This window comes from Colias eurytheme, chromosome 24, assembly GCF_061535395.1.
Source record: "Colias eurytheme isolate Ceu_HAF_F1 chromosome 24, ilColEury1 Martin Lab GWU primary, whole genome shotgun sequence".
In the NCBI taxonomy this organism is placed as follows: Eukaryota; Metazoa; Arthropoda; class Insecta; order Lepidoptera; family Pieridae; genus Colias; species Colias eurytheme.
The window spans coordinates 5413387-5436942 of record NC_143003.1 but is presented as its reverse complement, the minus strand read 5'-3'; the positions used below and the strand labels follow the sequence as shown (position 1 = coordinate 5436942).

Sequence of the window (23556 nt, the reverse complement as noted above, 5' to 3'; positions counted from 1 at the left end):
CGCACAGCGCACACTCCTGCGCACCGCGATCAAGGATCACTCCTTATTTTAATTCCCAATTAATTAACCATCTCTTTCGCACATATGGATTTTGGTGAGATGGATAGATAAACAGATAAATTAGTGTTCGTGATATAGAATCCTGTTAGAATTGTTTATTTATAATGGTGATTATGTGGAATTTACTAGCGTTTGTTGTGGCTGTAAGCTTTTATCCGTATTCAGTTGATGGTAAGTTATTTGTATGTAAGTTAGTTTTAAGTTATGTTTAAGTTCGCGAAATTGTCTGTACATTCTCTACATGTTAAATACCAAAATAATTTCTACGTATTAATTTTTAATTCGAAATAGATAGATTAATGCGGATGAAATTAAGCAGCTGTAATTTCAAAAAATGTTTTTCCGAAAAATTCATTTGCAAGAACAACTATAACTTTGGCTTCGGTATCTATGATAGAGTAACACCGCAAGTGTTTAACAAAAAATAATTGTACAGTTTTGACTTTCCTACGATTTTTAACCGACTTCATATGAATGAATTATTAAAACATCTATATGTTTTAATAATTCATTGAACATAAAGTTGTTTATCAACAACTAACAAACAATAACTATGTTAGCAGACAAAAATAACAGAAATGACATAAGCAAGCGTGAATGCATTAAAACATTTTAATAGTCAACTGCATCTTAATAACTTTATCAACACATTTCACAAACAATATGAGAATTAGTTCAATACATTTTCATCTATATTGACATTAAAGTCAATAAATAATTTAGAAAACATACTATAAAAATGTCCTACACTAATTCAAAAGAATTGATACAGTAAAGAAAAACTAAAAAAACACACGCTTTAATAAGTTAACCAACTTAACTAACAACTAACTAACTAACAACTAACTTTAATAAGTTAGTCATGAAGTGATAGTATGGTTACCGATCCTTGATAATTAATGATAAGTTTGAATTAAACCTGACCGTTTAAAGTGGGAATCTAAAGGTGTTGGTTGCATACAAACATACAGGTGAAGCGAATAAGTGTGTAAAAATCCCGGCCAGATTCAAGAAATCATTTATTGTTTTCAAAACCAACCAAAAAACAAGTTAGTAATATATTATCAAACAAGGATATTATTCATTAAAACGAACAATGAGCTAAGATCTCATTACACGTATGTGTTCTTAATTAGGTCAGTAAACTAGGTCACCTTTTGTGAAACTGTGAGTGAAACTTACGCAGACGTTTATTTTAATTGCCACTGAAACGGTTATCTGTAATAAAATCATTTATAATAATAATATGTATATTAAATAGTTATGTTCTAGATGATTTTTTTTATATTGAAATGTATTTTGTCTACTGACCTCTCTTTAAATTAGCACATCGTCTTTTACATTACAAATTACATGCACATGTGTTTCCTAAAAAACATAAATTATAGGTATATATACCATTACATTATAAATATGGAACAGTGTACACCGGCCTTTTATAAGTTATCAACAAGTTAAATGTTGTAGATTAAGATAAATTGAGTCTTTCATTGAATGGCTGATAAATAGGCAGTTAATTCGCCGTTTTATAAAAAGCCTAGGCTATTGATGGAATGTGTAATTTAAGCATTACTTAATTGAAAAATATATGGCTACATTATAAAGAGCTTTGACAGCTATGTAAGCTCGAATTGACGAGCGTGAAATTAGTAGGGCGTGTATTGAATAGGTACATACATTTAAAAAAAGCTACGGATTGAGAACCTGTCGGTATTTAAGGGTACACGTCGGTTAAATATGACACATGTCATGTGATAAGTTTATTTTGGTGAACCCTTAAAAAGGTCTTATCAAGATTACTTCTCGGAATTAATTATAACACTTAACTGCATCCATGAATCATTGTGAGAGAAATTTCAAGGGCTCTGAAACCAGTTGGTGATAAAATCTGAAGTGGTCAATTGAAAGTACATAACAAGATGCCCATAACGAGACGTTGTTAAATACAGGGTGTGTTTTTCAGTATTATACTTGATATCTATACTAATATTATAAAGCTGAAAAGTTTGTTTGTTTGTTTGTTTGAACGCGCTAATCTCAGGAACTAGTAGTTCCGATTCCGATCCGATTTGAAAAATTCTTTCGGTGTTAGATAGCTCATTTACCGAGGAAGGCATAGAAGTTATAGGTTATAAATTTATAATTATATCATCACGCTAATACCAACAGGAGCCGAGCCACGCGGGTGAAACCGCGGGGCGCGGCTAGTATTTTATAAACAGCTTGTTCGCACGCTGGATAAGCTGGAAATAATATTGTTTTCTGCAAAAAAATATTATGTAATTATCTAAAATTGATTTTTGCATCAAAATCTTAGGTACGACAAGATACATCCGTAAGAATTAGAAATACTACAGTTAACAATTGGATAAAAACATAATATTATGCTAATCATCATCATCATCATTATCAGCCTATATTTGTGCACTGCTGGACATAGGCGACAGTCATAGCACGCCACTGAGCACGAAGTAACTATTCTCTAATCTGTGACTGAGCCTATATAGCGAGATATTTGAACGTGACAACGTCCGATTGTGCTTCATTGTCGCTCGTTCGGCGCTCTCGCTTGCACTTCAAGCCTGACATGGAACGCCTCAGAGTGAGGTAACGCCGCATGAGTCATGTTTTTTCGTGCGTGCTCTATCGAATTATAAGACGTTGTCACGTCAAAATTATAATAAGTAGTTAAATGTGTAAAATGCTTATAACTGCTGTAAAGTATAAACTTTAAACATACCATCGTCAAATATACAACTTAACAAGTGTTCTGCCGTCTGTGCTTATAAGTCCGTGTGAATTCTTCGTAACAGATGGGCAAGATCTCGCTTCCCTATATGTATAGTTTTCAAAACAGTTATTGTTCAATATATTTTTTATAATAGATCAAGGGTAATACCATGATGTCTTTTAGTAGTATTGTTTCCAGCGTGGCTCTTTGCTCATTGTAAAGAATTCTGCTTTAATACATCATGATACCGGGGAAGAGTTCACAAAACATTTAAAGTACCTAACATACAACTTAATACGTTGCACTATGGTACTCGCCATCATTCTTCCTTGTTAATTTCACCATATTATATCGATCCTGAGAAAACCGACATATGTGATATCTGCCAATCCGCACTTGGCCAGCGTGGTGGATTATGGCCTATACGAGGATATAGGCCATAAGAGGCCCGCGTCCCAGTAGTGGGAACATAATAAATGGGCTGGTGATGCTGATATCGATTGTGAAACAATATTGAATGAATAAATGCAATATTCTTTATTGCTCAGTAAATTACAGAATTACAAAATAAGAGCGAAACAAGTACTAATAATATTATAACCTTTAACAGGATCGTTAGCAGACCAGCTGTCAGAAACCACGCAGCTATGCTGCAACCAAGGCACCATGTACGCGAGGAACCACACGTCGGAGGACTGTTCCTCCTCCATACCTCCTGATGTGCCTTCCGCGTTTGGTACTCTTTGTATCTTCGCTATGGACCAGTGCTGTAAGGAGTACTTTCAGTAAGTATATACGAAGTTGATCGATCTGTATGGATTCGTATCGATCAATTTGTACCTACAGTAGTATGCTAGTATGCTATTCATACTATTACAACCCCACATTTAAAAAAAAAAGACGGGTTGCACTCCGGGAGTGCCGGCAGAAGTGAAAACTTGATTATTAACGTTCAGCATGTTTGATATATTTTTGGAATGGTATCCGTCTTACGCATGGAATATAAGGGCTAAAAAAAAAAAACATCCGTCTTACGCATTTTTGATCAGGCCAAGTGTCCTGACGCGAGTTTAAGATTTTATACCCAACGCCGCGCCTAAAGAAGTTTTCACTTCAAAAAGTACGCTGCATATTTTGATGAAATGACATGAATTAATAATGAAAATAAATATAATATAGTTACATGTCTTTTCAAACGAACCTTTTTAACCGAGTTTCCAAAAACGACGCATGTTTTCAATTCATAGCGAATGGCTTTCTACTCACATGCACAATAATGCGTGGTAAAATGTTTCCAACTCTATCAATTACAACACATTTGAGTTAAATATAAAATTCCTAGTATCCGACTTAGTAATAACCAATTTTGGTTTGTAAACACCCACGTTGAGATGTAACAATTTGATTTATATGTATTACATTGAAACTGTGCATGCTAAATTCATCTCTAAATTCTATTGGGTAAATTTCAATATTCTGTCAGCAATATGAGGGTATCGTTAAAACTTGTGTTAATACATACTTATAAGGAAAAGTTAAAATAGATTAAAGTGGGTCACGACCGATTTATTTATTTGGTGATGATGAATAGCATTGTGTGTAAAATTCCTGTCCTTGAAATCATGAGGCTGTCTTATCTGGATGAAACTTGAATCTTTGAACAAAAAATGAATACGACCAATTTTAAGTGGTTCTTGTCAAATCTATACTAATCTTCTTATATATAAAAATGAATCGCAAAATGTGTTGGTAAGCGCATAACTCGAGAACGGCTGAACCGATTTCGATAATTCTTTTTTTATTATATTCCTTGAAGTACGAGGATGGTTTTTATGTAGAGAAAACGTAAACATGTACCACGGGCGAAGCCGGGGCGGACCGCTAGTACATTATAAAGCTGAGGAGTTTGTTTGAACGCGCTAATCTCAGGAACTACTGGTCCGATTTGAAAAATTCTTTCGGTGTCAGATAGCCCATTCATCGAGGAAGTCTATAAGCTATAATATATCATCACGCTAAAACCAACTGGAGCGGAGCCATTCGGGTGAAACCGCGGAGTGCAGCTAGTCATTTATAATATACAAAGAATCTCTTGTTAAAATCCCAATATGAAACAACCTGCTTAAAAGCGATATTTCTCTGAGACTATAACAATAGAGATTTTGTTCTAAAGAGATTTATAAGATCGATGATAACAACTTATCATAAATTATTTTTTAGGTAATTATAGTAGGTGATCAGTTACAGGACATTCTTTAGGTACAGATGTCCTGTTGCTCAATCCGTCACATTTTTAATTATTATAATTGGGTACTAAATAATACATAAATAATTTCACAGAAAGAAGAAAGACTGCGAAATTGGAGTAGATCTTGCGACTACCACAAACTCTTGCGCATCAACCCAAGACTCTACCAAGGTAATCTATGATTGTTTTTTTTTTCACATATTTGCCTATTGCTTTTTATTTTTAGCAGGGTTTTAAATGTATTAACCTACTTTATATGAATGTTTTTCAGGATCAATATATCACTACATAGTATTTAAAACAAAGTCGCTTTCTCTGTCCCTATGTCCCTATGTATGCGGTTTTTTAATACATAGAGTGATTCAAGAGGAAGGTTTTAGTATATAATTTATTATGTTTTAGACAAAGCGGGCGAAGCCGCGGGCTGAAAGCTAGTTGAGTAATAAAAAAAAACTTATAATATTTCTACAAAATGCGAGCGGACAATACATTAAAAAAATATATTTGTTAGTAAAAGACTTTAATATAGATACAGTAGTTGTGTAGTTGACAATGTGTCCATATATTGCATGAGTAATTATTAATCATGTTATGAAATGTAAACTACATGCTTGTAAAGAGAGACTGTTTCCGGACTCTTATCAAAAGGTCTCTTCCTGAAGTCTAACGCCTAGGCAATAAAAATTATCATAAATTTAACAATAAGCTCATAATTAAATTTGACCGCCTCCTTGGTACAGTGGTTGACGCGTGAGCGTAGAACCGAGGGGTCCTGGGTTCGATTCCCGGTGGAGACGAAGAAAAAAAAATGTCTCGGTCTGGCAGGACACAGAAGGCTGATCACCTACTTGTCCCTAAAGAAAATCGATCAGTGAAACAGATGTATGAATAATGCATCTGCCCCTTACCCCACTAGGGGACACGGGACTTCACTTTTTCATAATTAAATCTGTATCGTCTTTTATATCAATTAGTTTGATGAAATTAGTTAAAATGTCGTAATAATTATTTTATGATATATATGCGGATTTTCTTAGTAAGATAAATCTAATGTCTATGACAATAAAGCAATTATTGTGTGTCTAAGTGCACGCGAAGTTACATGTGTATTTGCCAGTTAGACTATTTGCGCTAATAAACTCAGAGCATATTAGTTCAATTGGATGTTTATCCATATCACCTAATAATGACTAAACAAATAGCGGAAATATTCCTAAATATACTGTGATTATAATATGGAATATATACTAATATTATAAATGCGAAAGTAGCTCTGTCTGTCTGTCTGTTACTCAATCACGCCTAAACAGGGAAACAATTGGTTCAGTAACCAATTTTCATGAAATTTGGTATGGAGATATTTTGATACCCGGGAAAGGACATAGGCTACTTTTTATCCCGGGAAAATGACGCAATCCCGGAAATCCCACGGGAACGGTAGGTACTATGCGGGTTTTTTTTGGCTGCGCGGGCGAAGCCGGGGCGTACCGCTAGTCCGCTAGTAATATATAAAGGCAGATTTACATTGAGTCACGGACGTCAGTCCACGGACGAGTCAGGGCTGATCTGGCTACCTGAAACTAATCACCGTGTTACTGATAAAAAGTTTTATAAATACCCACTCAAATAACAATAATTAGGGCATTCATCAACAAAATATAATATCAGATACTGGTTGACACAAGACCATAGTTAACATACCTAATACAGGACTATCATAAAATATTACTTAACCAAACACTGGGTAACTAGGTAATTAGGCATTCTGTTATCTTAGAGAGTGATAACATTTATGAGACTGCGGGAATTTCACTTTGTTTCTGATAAAATAGTTTGTGGATTAATATTATGCTTTTATTTATAGAAATTATAAATATAGGTATTTAAATCTGACCATGATTTTTATTAAAGTTTAAAGTTTAAACCTAGTTTTTATGGAATATAAATGCTTTGAAAGATAATATATTATGCAAGAGAGTAAAAAGCATAAATATTTAATTAAAATACAAACCACATGGCTGATGGCATTGTATAAATCGATTCTCAAAGCTCGTTCGTCGGATGTTCACTTTTTAACCGATTTTTTTTTATTCTTATTCCGTAAATCTCGTATTATATTACGGTCAAGTCCAGATTTACAATGATTAGTATAGCGCCCGGCAAACTTCTTGGCCAAAAAGTAGCGTGGTGAGGGAAGCTTGCGCAAATAAAAATGTACTAAAACTTGATGCGCAAACTTCCCCCATCACGCTACTTTTTGGCAAAGAAGTTTGCCGGGCAAGTACACTATTTAGGTAGTATCCATTGCTTAAAACTTATTATTCCTATAATAACTGTACATGCATTTGCACTAGCACTTCACATTTCCGATAAAATTATTATTTTTCAAATACCTTCAGTACATGTTACATTCTAATTCATATTTTTGTTGACACACATATTTAGTTTGTTGGTATATTAATTGTTAATGTTGATACAACAAATTATTAGTTGTGTAAATATCTAACTGTTAGCTAAATGTGCGTCATAACTCGTAATATGCATGTATTTAATATTAGGTCCATATTTTTATGTACGGAAAATGTACATAGGTAATATTTCATATGGTGTATGAAATGAGATTTCTAGTTCCAAATTTAATGAAACTTAGAAGACATACTTACAAACTGTCATTCACAAAATATTATGTAGGGTAGATTTTTAATAACCAGTCTAAACTTACGTTTCGGGATTCAGAATATTAATTTTATGCTTTGCAAAGTTATGGAACGTACCTTTAATCAGTATCTTCTCTGTGGTATCTTCATTCCAAGTTTTACAAAATAAAAATAAAAAACTGTCAACATAAAACACATTCTCAAGCAAATAAGCACCTTCACTACTACATAATAAGGTTGACATTCCAGAAATGTTGCCTCCAATGCATGGGCGGCACATCGATCGGCAAAGCGCGCGGCGGGTCCGCGTGCAATCTCCCAATCAGCGGGAAAAGCGCTGAGCAGCTGCTAGCGGCGGACGCGTATTCCCAGTGTTGTAAGGTAAGAAGCTGCTGAAAGGTATAAACTAAAAGTGTAGGTATAGGGTCGTTAAGCGCTGAAGAGCTAGCAGCGGCGGACGCGTACTCACAGTGTTGTAAGATAAGCTGAAGCTGCTGAAAGTTATAAATGTATAAAGCGCTGAATAGCTGTAGCTGTGGACGCGTAGTGTTGCAAGGTAAGCTGAAGCTACTGAAAGGTATAAACTAAAAAATAGCGTGTGTGCCGAGCACACGTATCAGAAGTGAAACTTCTATGGCAAGATTCAATATCGAAACCAAAATCGTCGCTTTACTCCATGATGTGACGGTATTGCCATTACGCGACGTTGAAATTTTACTCATAACGCGCCTAAAGAAGTTTCACTTCAAAAATTTATTTATTTATTTATTTATTTATTTATTTATTTATTGAAAACACACACTAACATTACAGTTTCCCAATACGATAGTGGTTTTACATTTAATTGGTTACATCATGGTTACATCGAAATTAGAAATATATAACATAACTACATACAAACTAAATACATTACTTTTTATAGCATATTACAAATAAAGCTACTCGCGTGAATTCATCCCAAGTGCAACAAAATATATCCGTTTTGATTGCTATTTCATTGAGTGAACGAAGTGCACGCGTCATAGGTGCCTGACCTAGCAAGTTGGTGCGAGCGGACGGCACCAGCAGCAGCGGCGGCCGGCGCCGGCGCCCCGCGTATCCATCTGGTACATACAAATACATTTTACCCAAAATATCCGCATTATGTATCCTACCTCTAAAAATCCTGAACAGGTACGAGATTAACGCCAGGTCCCTTCTAACCCTCAGCTCGTTATATCCCACCATGCCCAAAACGAATAAAGTCGGATACATAAGCGGATAGAAAGGATAAACCCCGTATAATCTCATGTAAAGGTAACGAGTGAATTTATTTTGTATGCGCTCTAGCATGAGATTATATTTAATTTCATGCGGGCCCCAAATAACGGAGTTATATTCCAACTGGCTTCTTACTAGAGTATTGTATAAGTTAACAATAGCTCTAATATTCGAAAAATTTCGAGACATCCGCAATATAAACCCTAAGTTTTTAAAAGCTTTCTTACAAATATTAGTTATGTGCTTACTATAACTCAAGTCAGTACTGAGATTAACGCCAAGATCTTTAACTTCAGTTACCCTCGACATCTGTGCCCCATCTACGTGGTAGTTATACCTTGTTTGGTTTTGAGTACTTTTAGAGAAAGTAATAATCATGCATTTTGAGGTGTTGAACTGCAATAAATTATTTTTACTCCAGTCTACAACTCTATCAATATCGCTCTGAAGTTTCTCACAATCACTTATATCTTTTATTGGCAATGATAGTTTAAGGTCATCAGCGAAAAGCAAGCACTTCGCATAATGAACTACCTTTGGAAGATCATTTATCATCAAAATAAACTCCAAGGGGCCCAAATTGCTGCCCTGAACTACACCAGATCTGGTAAAATACGGTTTTGATGTATGTCCAGCATAATTTACGTATTGCTGCCTATCCGTCATATAATTAGCCATAAAGTTTAACAGATGCGGAGTGAATCCAAATTCTGCTAACTTTTTTATCAGCACATCATTGTTGACCAGGTCGAATGCTTTTTTGAAATCAAAGTAGGCCGCATCGACTTGTCCGCCACCGTCGACTACGGGTATAATATCCGCCATATAGCTAAGTAGATTGCTAGCAGTGTTACGTTCGGATCTAAAGCCATGTTGAGCGTCTGACAAGTGCGATCGTATCTGTATCAATATGCTTTTTTGCACCGCAGACTCAAAAACCTTCGCTGGTGAGGGCAATATTGCAACAGGCCTATACTCATCCACTCTGTTACCACGTCCCCCTTTGGGCACTGGAACGACGCGACTTATCTTCCAACAGTTTGGGAAAACAGCTGTTTTAAGGCATAAGTTGTATATATGGAGAAGGGGCTTTGCCAACACCATGCGGCAATCCTTCAATATATATGGCGGTATCTGGTCTGGACCTGAAGATGTCTTTGGCTTAAGTTGACTAAGCGCCTTCAGCACTTCACAAAGCTGTAATTCCCCGATGTGCACTCTTACTGCTCCGTTTAAACAATTTGCTTGCGTTATCGCTAAGTTTACATCTAACTTTGGTTTTTGCTGAATATAAACCGACCTAAAATATTCAGAAAATGCATCCACGCTTTGCTGTGCAGTCATCACCTCGCCATCGTCGCTAACCAGATGTTTAGATTTTTTAATTACCCGACTATTGTTAATAAACTTCCAAAAAGATTTGGGATCTTCTATTAAATTCGCTTCAACTCGCCGACGATAACTGTTTAACGCCATTTCAATCGCACATTTTACCTTAGATCTATACCTACTGAATATTTCATAATCTTTTTGCGATTTACTAGCCTTAAAACGTTTATGATGCGCTGCTTTAATTTTAATGTCTCGAATTATTTCTTTTGTGTACCACTCAGGATAAATGTATCTCGAACATACTTTATTTTTCTTCTTTAATGGCACACAGGAATCGAAAATTGAATTAAAAACATTATAGAAATACTTCAAGCTCATATCTAATCCTAAATTATAAAAATCCGTCCAGTCTACTTGTGCTATTTTAGAATAAAGTAAAACAAAATCGGCTTTATTAAAATTCCACTCTAAGGAAGTATTCGTACTCACATCTGTGTCTGAGTTAGGAGCGGCAGCGGGCGGGCCGCGCGGCCACGCCGACACCAGCAGCGGCGGGTGGTACGCGTCCACCGGCACCAGCGGTTCGGACGCTTCACATACACTAACCAAACTTCCTTCACTCAATGAACTCAACACTAAATCTAACTGTCGGTTGTTGATATTACTTACTTTGTTGCACTGGGAGAATCCACAATAACTAAAAAAGTACTCGTAATAATTTAATATATTTAATGAACATGAATACAAGTTGAAATCTCCGATCACTAATAAATCACTGTATTTATTATAATACCCTTCGATAGTTTTAAATAACAACATATATTCGCACTCATTACTATTCGGCGGAATGTAAACTACGCAAACCGTGAATAAATATCTTTTCTTCAAGTACACTGTAGCACAAACAAGTTCGAATGCGCGAGCGGCGATGTTTATGTCACACGGCACGGGTACACTCCGCAGCTCGAAGCGCGGTGCGGCCACAAGACACGCTCCGCCCTGCTTGCGGCCGTCCATGCGATCGCAACGTATAATACTGTAGCCGGGAGGAACTAATTCCGCGTCTGATATTGACTCGCTGCAGCCAGTTTCTGTTATAGCGAATAAATCCACCAAAATCGAAGATACGCTAATGTAGAAATCTTGTAATTTCGTTCGGAGGCCCCTTACATTTTGGTATAATATTTCGAAAGGTTTACTTCTAGACTGTTTCTTAATTTGGGATTTTCCAAATCCACACCCATTCACAAAATGCGATTTTAACGTACAAATACTCTTTAATTTAGGGGTTTTGTGTCGTTTTTCGGTTGCGAAATCCACTACGCCAAGGCTTAATGTGTACATCCTCCGCCCAATGCATAGGCGACATATAAGTATCCAAATTTTTTGTGGGAACTGTCAACTTAAATGATGCATAGTCACCACGCGAATTCAACTGTTCTACCAAACATTCATCATTTGGGCAAATAAATAACAAATGTTTTAGAATTTGTTCGACTGTAGTTCCTTTTTTTAAATAATAGACATGTAAATAACTTTTACGTTCAGACGCTTCCAATGACGTCGAACCGGGCGCGGCCGTACCACGAGCTACATTTCTCGCCTCGCGTCTAACTCGACGCCGCCTCACGTCGACCCATTCCATGTTAGCCCCGTCTCCGTTCCGGTCGTTCGAACCATCCGCGTCCACGAACTTGTCTTGCGAGTTCTGCGTGACTTGCGTAGAACACGTAGTAGGGGCGATCTCGCCGTCAGTGCCGCTCGGTGGGGACGGAGATGCGAGCGGTAACATCTTCTTCCCTGCTCGCACCTTGGGCTTCGCGACGTTGATAGTCGTAAGCGCACGAAGACGAGCATCGCGAAGTGGCCGCAGCTTAGAGTTACCCTCTTCATCATCACACTTTTTACTTGGCGAACTCAAATGTACCGTCGGATCTCTCATTTCTTTACTTTCAACAAATTCTTTTATGATCGAATTCTGTTCTAGTATAAGCGTTTCTAGTGAAGTTACTTTGTCTTGCAGACGTAACACAGTCTTATTCAACTCACGAATAACATTTTCCAAAGTTTTGTAAGACATAATCACAGATTTTATTTTTATAACGTAACAGCTGTGCGAATGCGTTTAACCCTTGCAAGCGCGCGGGGACAACCAAATGTATGAAGCCGTAAGCTGAACAGCTGCTAACGTTGAATGCGTACGTGTACAATGTACATGTAGTGTTTATAAGGTAAATTGAAGCCGCTGAAAGGTATAAATGTATAAACATGTTCATTTCAGGTTGTTTGTTTTTATAGCGGAATTAGGTTGAAGGGTTCTGAAACGGCTTTATTTGTGTTGATTGTAAGTAGGATTTTAGTTGCAATCTATATGTTAAAATAAATTTTAAACAATGAAGCCTACTACAATAATGATAAAGGTCAGTTTGGCTTAACTACTACTTTGATTATTAATTGACTCTTGAAGTAGGTAGTATAACCACGTACTACTAAATATTTAACTGGTACCGTCACATTACTGTTATTATTTTATGTTACAAATTTATAATTTTCTTACAGAACTCAGCAAGGCAAGATTCTTCACCAAGACCTACAGCCCCACGACCAGTTTTCAAAGATGAGGGTAAGAAACTATGTTAAAGTATTTTATGAAATATTTTGTAATTGCATATTTACAAAATTACAATCATTTAAGTACCTTCTACAACAATAAGGTTAAACAAAGTTTTTGTTGGTGTGTAATAATGGATAGAAAGATCCAGAATGTCTTACAACATTATTTTAAATCTCAGTACAATAAACTTTTCTGACTATTTTCTGTTATTTTCAGAGGTATATTCAGTTTGTGAAGAATACGCTCCCAATGAGCTATGTGCCCACCATTGCATTCCGATACCGGGGTCTTATAAGTGCGAATGCAATCCAGGGTTCATGCTTATGTCTGATGGAAAGAATTGTAAAGAGGTAAGATTGTGAGATGGGAGTATTTTTGGTTTTGTTATACATGTTATTAAATAGAAAAAATAATAATTATGGTATGAAGTTTGGAAAAAATAATTATGGGTTAAATAGTTACAAAAATAATTGGACAGTCATGTTTTACACAGTCTGTTTAAGAATTTAAGGCTAAACTGTACATTATAGGGCGTGGAGTTGAGAGTCGTAATTTTTATTTGTGGTTAGCTATTGTCCTATGGAACCTAAATCTGAAATTTCACAGCGCGAAAACTTTTTGTTTTTGAGTCACGAATTTTTGAAAATCGGAACATTTTACTCCATTTTATCTTTGAAACGCGAACTTACTGTTATGACAGTGTCAAATTGACCTACAGCGATTGTCAAACGCGTTTCATTTCAGGTAAAACATTTCTATCTAACAAAAAAAATATTATAATTTAAATTTTATTTATGAAATTTGTATATTTTTTAACAACAACATTAAAAATAATTATTATTAAGTATAGTTTTTGTAAAATAGATTAAATAAAATAAAATTATTAATATTCGCAATTTATAATTTAACAAAAATATTAATCGAAGTGTCTAGTCGTCCCCTAAACGGATGAATAAAATAAATTAGTCGTCCGATTACCGGATGAATAAAATAATTTAATCGTCCGATTATTCGGATTACTAGATAACCTTTTAACACTAGAGCTAGTTGGGTTGGACTAAAGCAAAGGGGGCGCAGGACTTTTGATGGAGTTGGTGTCATTTTAACACCTATTTATTATTGTTTTATCGTAAAGATAACGCTAATATAAGCATGTTTTATAGGAACAACTTTTCTCTAAAATCAAAAATGGCGGAGATATTCACCCTCAATTCGTTAGGTTAGGTTAGCCTTTAGGTTAGGTTAGGTTAGGTTAGGTTTCTTAAAAAAAAACTACACAGAAATAGGAGCCCCGCGAAGCGGGGCTCCGTCGACGCGCAAAAAAAAATCTAGTTTAGGTTAGGTTAGCCGTTAGGTTAGGTTTCTTTAAAAAAAAAACTACACAGAAATAGGAGCCCCGCGAAGCGGGGCTCCGTCGACGCGCAAAAAAAAATCTAGTTTAGGTTAGGTTAGCCGTTAGGTTAGGTTTCTTTAAAAAAAAACTACACAGAAATAGGAGCCCCGCGAAGCGGGGCTCCGTCGACGCGCAAAAAAAAATCTAGTTTAGGTTAGGTTAGCCGTTAGGTTAGGTTAGGTTAGGTTTCTTTAAAAAAAAAAACTACACAGAAATAGGAGCCCCGCGAAGCGGGGCTCCGTCGACGCGCAAAAAAAAATCAAATACCTACGTGTGTTGTTTTATCGTAAAGATTACGCTAATAAAAGCATGTTTTGTTGGGGCAACTTTTCTCTAAACTTGATAATTACCAAGATACATGACGGATTGTAAAATGTAAATTTTTTCAATGATGGAATATTATGTATTCAATATTAAGCTGCGAAAGTCCGAATCTAGCTAAAAAACGTTACGCTAAAATAAGCATTGCATTATCATAAGACTTGCCACAGAACCGAAGCTGTCAACCCCGAATTCCACGTGGTCTTGTCTGCCCTACCCCTAGAGTGTATGTAAAAAGCCGGAGGCGCGGAGGGAGAGCAGCCCTCGCCCGCCGTGACAAAGCTCGGGAGCCGTGCGGAGCGGAGCGGCTGAGGCTGGTCGCCGAAGGCGACCAATAAGCTGAAGCTGCGAAGTGGAGTACGGGCGACCGTGCTTTGTCACGCAAGGGCGGAAGGGCTGCACTTCCCGTAGCGCCGGAGCTAAGGCAGTGTCTGAGACAATATAAAAAAGACATGAGGAGATAGGGAAAGGGTTAGGTTAGGTTTTATCATCAATCATCAATAATTTTAGAGAAAAAGTTTTTTTTTTATAAAACATGCTTATTTTAGCGTTTTCAATAAAAATTATGTATTTTATGATTCCTATACAATTTTCACTTTAGATCAAAAATTTTCTAAGTCCTTACTTTGCGCCCCCTTTGCTTTAGGCGGACCAAAACTTAATTTGTAAATATCTCGAAAATTATTAATTTTCGCGCCCCCCCCTTTACAGGGGAAGTTCCTAGTAGCCACCCCCCCTCCCTCCACCCCCCACTACCCCCAAATTCCACGCCCTATAATGTACAGTTTTACCGAATTTAAAAACAATAAAAATTTAAACGTAATTAAAGCACTCATGCCCGTTATGCAATCACGAAACAAAAAACTAAAATGATACAATCTTTTTGAAAATAATACTATAATAATACTAAAAGCACGTTTGACATACAATTGACTTAAAAATAATATGATAAATATAAATAATCAAACAGGTGACAAAGAACAGATGCAAGCCACACAACCCGTGCCAACACAAATGTAACGACAACGGCATCGAAGTAAAGTGCTCCTGCAGACGCGGATATCAACTCATGCAAGACGGGAAGTCTTGCGAGGGTAAGTACAAACATTATTACATTACGCTTATCTAAACTAAACACTAAATAGGAATGGAAACAAGAAGGAAAAACTTGATGATGAAGATCATGGAGAAGGCATACGAGGGTGAGTTGTAGTTGATTTGACAGAAAAACTGCAAAAAACAATTACTACACTATACTTAACTGTATCACTAAACAAACGGAAATAATAGGAATGGAGGAAAATGTTTAGCGTTGATAAATAATAACAGTGCATCCAAAAAATATGGATCGGAAAAGATAGGAAAAATGTATGAACGGCGACGTCTACCTGGATTCGTTAGAACTAAAAAATATATTGGTAATGTACTTCAAAAATATGAGGTGAACGGAAATAATTTTAGTTGTTTTTATTAGTTTATACAATACTATTTCCAACGATCTCTCCTTATTCTATTCCGTAATTTTACCTGCAGTTTTGAACCAAATTATTGATATTATCTTTATTTAATTAAAGGATTTGGTTTCCAGATATCGACGAATGCTCGCTAGACCCTCCAGTATGTCTCCCAAACACGCAATGCCACAACATCCTCGGCTCATACAAATGTATTCCCTTGAAGCATTCCAAGAACCAGGATAAGGGACAGTGTCCGAGTGGTTTCACCAGGAACCTGGCTAATAATGCTTGTGATGGTAAGGGTTTTTTTTTCATTTATACTTTTTTGTAATAATTCAGATTTAGATTCCATAAAACACATCTTGATATTCCTTACACTTTGAATGGTTGTTAATCAACATACGATGGGCATAAGAGCTCTTATGTTATATTTTTATTGTTGCATTTCAATTGAATTTCAGGTGATTTTGACTATTTTGATGTGAAATTAGTAAATTCGTGTTTAATTGTAGTTGATATATAATATTGTCACTTTTGCCACGATTTATTCAAATAGTTTGGGCACGGGGATTCAATAACCCTTAATAAATTCCCATCCTGGCGATACATACATGAAAACGTTACAAACACACGGTAATAATTTTATTAACAATAGAATATGAAAGAGTTAAGGACCTACATTTGATCCTTGTGGAACTCCAAGATTGTATTTCATTTATTCAAATCATTACATTACAGACTATTATCATTGTAGAATAATCTTTTTTTTCTTATGTATAATTAAACCATTGTGCACCTGAAACATTGAACTCATTTAACCATATTTTTCACATTTTGTAATTACATGATACGATATCTAGGTAAAAGTCTCTTTAAAATCTGTGCATATATAACATTCAGAACTAGATTTCACACGTCTAATACCTGAACTTTTATATCAAGATATAGTTTTTGTTGTGGTTGACATTATTATTTTATAGAATTAATGTTGTGAACAGAAACATCAAGTTTTATAAAAAATTGTTGTTTACGACTTACGAGTTTAGTTACGAGTGTTGAATAAGAACTTGTGCGTGTGTTTGACTGTGCTCTTATTAAACAGCTGGACTGATTTTAATGCTAGTAACATTATAAATAAATATATTCGGTTTACCATAATATCAATCTGGAGATATTGAGCTTTTATGACCATTGTGACGTATGAGTAAATTATTTTGCGAGAGAGTTTTCCATACTTTATCTGTCATTTTATCTGACTCGTAAGTCTCTATCTCCTCCCAGATATAAACGAGTGCAAGCTACCCAACCCCCCCTGCCCCCCCTACCTGTGCACGAACACGATCGGAGGCTATGCTTGTGGGGGTACCCCGGGGGATCCCGCCAACCTCCCGCGGCGGGAGGAGCGGTGTCCCCCCGGCTTCAGAGCGGGGAGGGAGGAGGAGTGCGATGGTATGTATGACACTATACACTAATGAAGGGAGCTAGCAATAACGAGTGCAATCTCTCCAAAACACCTATTCACCATGGGAATTATTATAAGAAACATGCTCAAAAAATATATTAATTAAAATTGTAGCTAAAAAATAAATTTCAATATTATGGACAATAAAATAATGTTAAAAAAATAACTGAGAAAAAAGAATTTAATATTGACCAGCTTATTTTGATAAAGACAGACTTTAAATTTTTTCTTTCCGAAGTAATTTCAATCAAGAAACGCTGCTCGAACTATCAATTACTAATATTATAAATGCGAAAGTAACTCTGTCTGTCTGTATGTTACTCAATCACGCCTAAACTACTGAACCAATTTTCATGAAATTTGGTATGGATATATTTTGATACCCGAGAAAGGACATAGGCTACTTTTTATCCCGGGAAAATGACGCAATCCCGGAAATCCCACGGAAACGGGAACTATGCTGGTTTTTCTTTGACTGTGCGGGCGAAGCCGCGGGCGTTAAACTAGTAGAATATAATATTATATTTAATGTTATGATGGCCAGCAGTCCAATTACCAAAAACCCAAAGAATACAGAATCTTTAAAAGCATTTCAAATATTATCAATTTGAATGGCACATCCAATCCACATATCATATTAACCCAAGAAAATACCTACACATAACTAAAACTTACAGACGTAGACGAATGTGCAATGAACAAAGACGACTGTAACAAGATATCGCAGTTCTGTATAAACACGCGCGGTTCCTTCCACTGTCAGGACAAAGGGTCACAGCATTGCCCGCCTGGCTTTAAGAGTAATAGGAGTACTAATAAATGTGAAGGTGAGTAATGAAATAAGCGGGATTGAGAAGATTCCCTACTGTTATAAGGTTTTTAATTTCTAAATGAATAACACTCACATAAATCAGAAAACCACAGAAAATACAAAGGTTCAGAATGTGTAGCTTATATTTTAAGTAAGAAGATAATATGAAGAGACACTTCTGGTAGAGACGAATATCTGATTAATTTATTTAATTATAAACTTTCAACCCTTTTGTTGTAAATTAGGTATATTGTTCCTTTATTGTTCTTTTCAAAAATTGGTGAATCCTTTGAAGAATGTGACAAAAAGATGTGATTATCCTTCCTCCATGAAATGTACATAGGTAGTTCAAGATTTAGTTGTTGAAATGTAACACAAGTAAATGTAAAACAAGCAGATTTGAGTTTTTCGTTTTGAATTGATTCGGTTTCTTTATTTTTTGTTTGTTTTATAGATATCGATGAATGCGAAGAAAATGAAGACATTTGCAAACCGAATGAGATCTGTGTCAACGTGCCTGGAGAGTATGACTGTAAACCTAAACATAGGTATGATATTAAATTGTTACTTGAAATTAAAGAACCTGATTCTCAATACAATGTTTCCAACAAATAAATAGGTACTATATAATTGTACCTAAAATCTGATTATATGAATATCTCTAGTAAACTAGGAGGTAACTATGAATCACTAAGGTGAAAATATTTGATTTTGTTATAAGATGTATTAATCGCAGCATTTCTAAAACTTTCAGTAAAGCAGCCAAATCGTCATGCCCAGATGGTATGAGAGAGAACCCAGATACGAAAATATGTGAAGGTAAAAACGTTGTACATAATATAGTATTTTAACTTTTTGATGAAATTGATCTAGGTTCCTATTTCATAACAATAAGCTAGCCATAAGTAAAATTTTCTGAATTACATGAGTTGATTTGATGGTAATTTACCAATATTGTTACTGAGCCAATTTGGTTTAAATTTATTGATTACTTGAACTACTCTATTCATCTAGATATCTTTCTGAATCAAATTTATAAAAGTACCTACTATATAGACTTCAAGTGAGAATTTCCCTAAAGGAAATTACGAAGTCAACTGAAAATGAATTAATTTTAATTCTACTAATTCTTAGACTATTTCAAATAGATTTCCACCATTTCAGATATAGACGAATGTGCAGAAGGCACGCACTTATGCGACCAGTATCAGAATTGTTTGAATACAAATGCAAGTCATGAGTGCATTTGTAAGGAGGGCTTCGAGTTGGACCATACTACTGGAGCTTGTGTTGGTTAGTTCTTTTTTTAGCACTTTTAATTTGATTAATGATTTAGGATGTTTTTATAGTGTTTGGGGATGTGGGCCTTGTTATTTTTTCATTTTTGTAGGTAGTTGCATATGTTGTAGAACTTATGGCTTCAAAATTTAAAATATCATGAGGAATCATTTCCCAATTAGCGAATTTTAACAAGATTTTTTTTTTATTATGATTATTGATGTTTTTTATTTTTCTATATTTTTCTAGGCTGTCTTTTATTTCATTAACGGCTACTATGATAATTAATACAGTTACGCAGCCAAAGCCTAGTTTATTATTTTTATTGATTACTTAAACTCCTGCAGTAGAATTTGAAAAATTCACAATAACAATAAAAGTCCACATATAAAAATTTCAGATATAAACGAATGTGCGACCGACCAAAACACTTGCATCCCGGAATCCCAGCGCTGCGACAACACAGTCGGCTCTTATCTCTGTATACGTTTCATCTCCTGTGGTACTGGGTATATCCTCCACCACTCTACTAGTACTTGTGAAGGTTAGTTTATAATAACTAGGTTACTTTTCTGTATGGAATAAAACTATACGTATATTTGGTTTTTTATAATTGTCAAATAATTATTAAGTTTTCAAGTAATAAAAGTTAGTTAGTACTTGAAAACTTAATAATTATTTTTATTTTAATAAACACAAATAACAATCGAAATATTGAAAGTACGATATTTAATTTCTTAAGTACGAATATTCATACATTGTCAAGTAGAAAACTAATTTATCTTAATTTTATTTCTTATGTTGTAAGATATAAAATTTGATAATATGATCATTGATCATACTATCCAATTTTCAAAAATATAAAAAAAAGATTTTAGATAACCCATAAAATGTAAAATTCCAAAAGAAACCCAAATATTTATTACATCTTTTATGAAATAAAATTAATAAAATACATTTATACAAAACCTACAGACATAGACGAGTGTGCGATCGGCACGCACAACTGCGCACGCGCAGGCCCCGAGTACCACTGCGTCAATATACCCGGCTCCTTCCGTTGTCAAAAAACCCACCCCACCACACCACCCCCACGACCACAAGCGGAATACGAATACGAGTATTATGATACTGAGTGAGTGTTTCATTTTAAAACTGATTTAATTTCACTAAAATCTTAATTTACAAAACAGATTTTGTTATCACATTAAAAATTCTTGTCCTGCCAAAAGTGAACATTTAATAATGGATATTATAGCTCGATTTTTTTTTAATTTTCGTATCGAATGTTTAAAGTAGCTTCGATAGGATGTTTCTAAATTCCCTCTCTATTTAAATTCACCAATTTACTATATCAACTATACTATTAAAACTAGCCAAAAATCTAAATTTGAAGCTGCATCAATTAATTATTTATTCGCTTCATAAAAAAAAACTTAAAATTATTTACAGCGATGAAATAGAAGGTGCTAAAAATAACACCGAGGCAGAAACAACAACAACACCTCAACCAGAACAAACAACAATTACCGTATCATCGAGCACAACCAGCACAACTCCTGAACCCCCAAAAACGGAAAAGGAACCGGAAATCGATAATAACATTGACGTTAACGAACCAAAGAAAGAAGAACGAATAGACACGCCACAACCAACTGAAGTAACTAAAACAGAGCCAAAAGAAGCAGATAGAGATATATATCATTTTGATCCAGACAACGAACCGAGGAAACCAGAAATACCAGAAGAACCAGAATATCCTGTCACTTACCCAGATATAAAACCTACAGAAAAACATGAAGTAGCAGAAAGTACACAACCAACTCCTACATCTCCTAAAATGGTATATGTAGATGTTGGTGAAGGAACTGCCATAGTGAAAGGTGATAAAAAAGATGATGGGTCTGTAGAAGTGAATACTAAAGATTTGCCGAAGAATGAATGGACTGTAATTCACGGCAAGCCAACGGATTGTCAGCCTGGGTTTGAGTTAGATGAATATGGTGCTTGTTTTGGTAAGATATCCTTTTTATTTAATAACGTTTGCACATTTATCTATAGTTTTTCAAAGATAATTTAAAGGTTAAATTTGCAAATACAATACATATTCAAATAACTATTACTTTACAGTAGGTGTATTAATTTCGCTTATTTTTTTTAAATATATTGTATTTTAATTACTTACCTGTTTTGCTACTAGGTATTCCAATAAAAAAATAATTTATTTGCACACAATCATTTAACAAATTAGAGTGACCCCAGGCTTACAAATATCAACAAAGTTTAAAAAAAAATCCGTAGTTAGATGCAAACGCTTAACTATTAACAGTGTTTTGAAATTTCTAGTTTTAATTATTAACTTAAATAATCATTAATTCCATAGACATCGACGAATGTGCAACAAACAGACACACATGCTCAGGTTTAACTGAAACATGTAGAAACACTATGGGTGGTTATTTGTGTGAGTGTGCTTATGGATTCCGTCGAGATTTGTCCACCGGTATCTGTGTGTTCATTATCACATCGACTTCGACTTCGACTACATTAACACCATCGACTACTTCGACTACTTCTACTACAACTTCAACGACTACGTCAACAACTTCGACTACGACTCCAGCACCCACAAGTTCGACTTCAACTACAACTAGCACTGTCGCACCGCCAACTTCTTCAACTAGAAGTGAGTTATCTTACATTTTATTATTATCAACATCAAATACACTTATTGTTATTACAAATATCTTATTAATTGAATCTCTGTATATTTTCTGTCTTTGCACAATATTGGATTTCGTTTATGTTATGTAGTAAGAAGTAAATTTTGAAACATACTTGTAATCTTTAGCTTTAACAACCATATTATTATTGTTAAATAATTATGTCGTATCTGTATCTATGCACTCATTTAAATACTTTTTATTACCTTTTACTTCTATAGACCATTTATTATAATAATTTCTAGATTACTTCTGGGGCTACCCGGACTACCGGCCAGTGAAAACGAGACCGTTCATCCCCATGACAACTTGTGACGCTGGTTATCGGTATAACGTACGACTTGGTACATGCGAGGGTAAGTTCAATGAGCTTTTTCTATATCTTTTGTAATAGAATATACGATTTTATTTATATGTATGAATTTTTAATAACAGTGTTAACTTTTAGCAAAATTTTCATCCTCTACTGGCAATTTTTCAAACGATGTGTGTGACAATTTTGATTGGTGCATTTCCTTTCCTTAGTTAAATTTCAATTTAAAAGTAGACTATTTTTATTTCTCGTTCGTATTGAATCATTTATGTTAAATGTATCAATTAAGAATATGTAGACGAATGTACAACAGGGAACGTACCATCATTAAATAAATAAATATTATGGAAACCAGATGGCTGATAAACATACATCTATATATATAAAACTCAAAGGTGACTGATATAGTGATCTATCAACGCACAGCCCAAACCACTGGACGTATCGGGCTGAAATTTGGCATGCAGGTAGATGTCATAACGTAGGCGTCCCCTAAGAGGAGAAGGATTTTGATCAATTCTACCCCCAAGGGGATAAAATAGGGGATGAAAATTATTACCATGAAAATTTTTCTTTTCCACGCAGGCGAAGCTGCGGGCAACAGCTAGTATAATATAATTTTAAATAAATACTTATATCAATGTTTAATTCTTTCTTTCCTACCCAAAGATGTGGACGAATGTACCACGGGCAAAGCGAACTGTGCCGTGGGTGAAGTGTGCGTGAACACTTTGGGCGGGTACCGCTGCGAGTGCGCGCCGCACTGGCGGCTCGACGCGCGCCGGCAGCGCTGTGTGCCGCGCACTGCGGGGGGCTTCCCCGAGGGGTACGGGAACCAGCCGGGTGAGTGGGCTAGGGGGGCATTATCACGGATATAATATACTAATATTTGTGAA

General features: G+C 35.4%; 2 protein-coding genes across 2 annotated transcripts in view; one reads left to right on the top strand and one right to left on the bottom strand.

The window, feature by feature from the left end:
• The window catches only part of LOC149897979 (uncharacterized), a 38255-nt gene continuing 14699 nt past the window's right edge, over positions 1-23556 (top strand). Inside the window, exons 1-19 of the mRNA XM_090115697.1 lie at positions 1-231; positions 3402-3576; positions 5132-5210; positions 7946-8077; positions 12848-12911; positions 13119-13252; positions 15587-15710; positions 16205-16369; positions 17355-17522; positions 18213-18362; positions 18801-18894; positions 19101-19165; positions 19511-19639; positions 20025-20168; positions 20600-20759; positions 21077-21639; positions 22008-22310; positions 22593-22703; positions 23330-23503. Of these exons, the coding sequence (XP_089971823.1) occupies positions 165-231; positions 3402-3576; positions 5132-5210; positions 7946-8077; positions 12848-12911; positions 13119-13252; positions 15587-15710; positions 16205-16369; positions 17355-17522; positions 18213-18362; positions 18801-18894; positions 19101-19165; positions 19511-19639; positions 20025-20168; positions 20600-20759; positions 21077-21639; positions 22008-22310; positions 22593-22703; positions 23330-23503 (3001 nt within the window). The 5' untranslated portion in view covers positions 1-164. The remainder of the gene's footprint in view (positions 232-3401; positions 3577-5131; positions 5211-7945; positions 8078-12847; positions 12912-13118; positions 13253-15586; positions 15711-16204; positions 16370-17354; positions 17523-18212; positions 18363-18800; positions 18895-19100; positions 19166-19510; positions 19640-20024; positions 20169-20599; positions 20760-21076; positions 21640-22007; positions 22311-22592; positions 22704-23329; positions 23504-23556) is intronic.
• LOC149897980 (uncharacterized) lies at positions 8471-11642 on the bottom strand. Its single transcript, XM_090115847.1, has 2 exons — positions 10778-11642; positions 8471-8799 (listed from the first exon to the last, which is right to left on the bottom strand). Exons 1-2 carry the CDS (start codon positions 11630-11632, stop codon positions 8731-8733), a joined length of 924 nt encoding a protein of 307 aa, XP_089971973.1. The 5' UTR covers positions 11633-11642; the 3' UTR covers positions 8471-8730.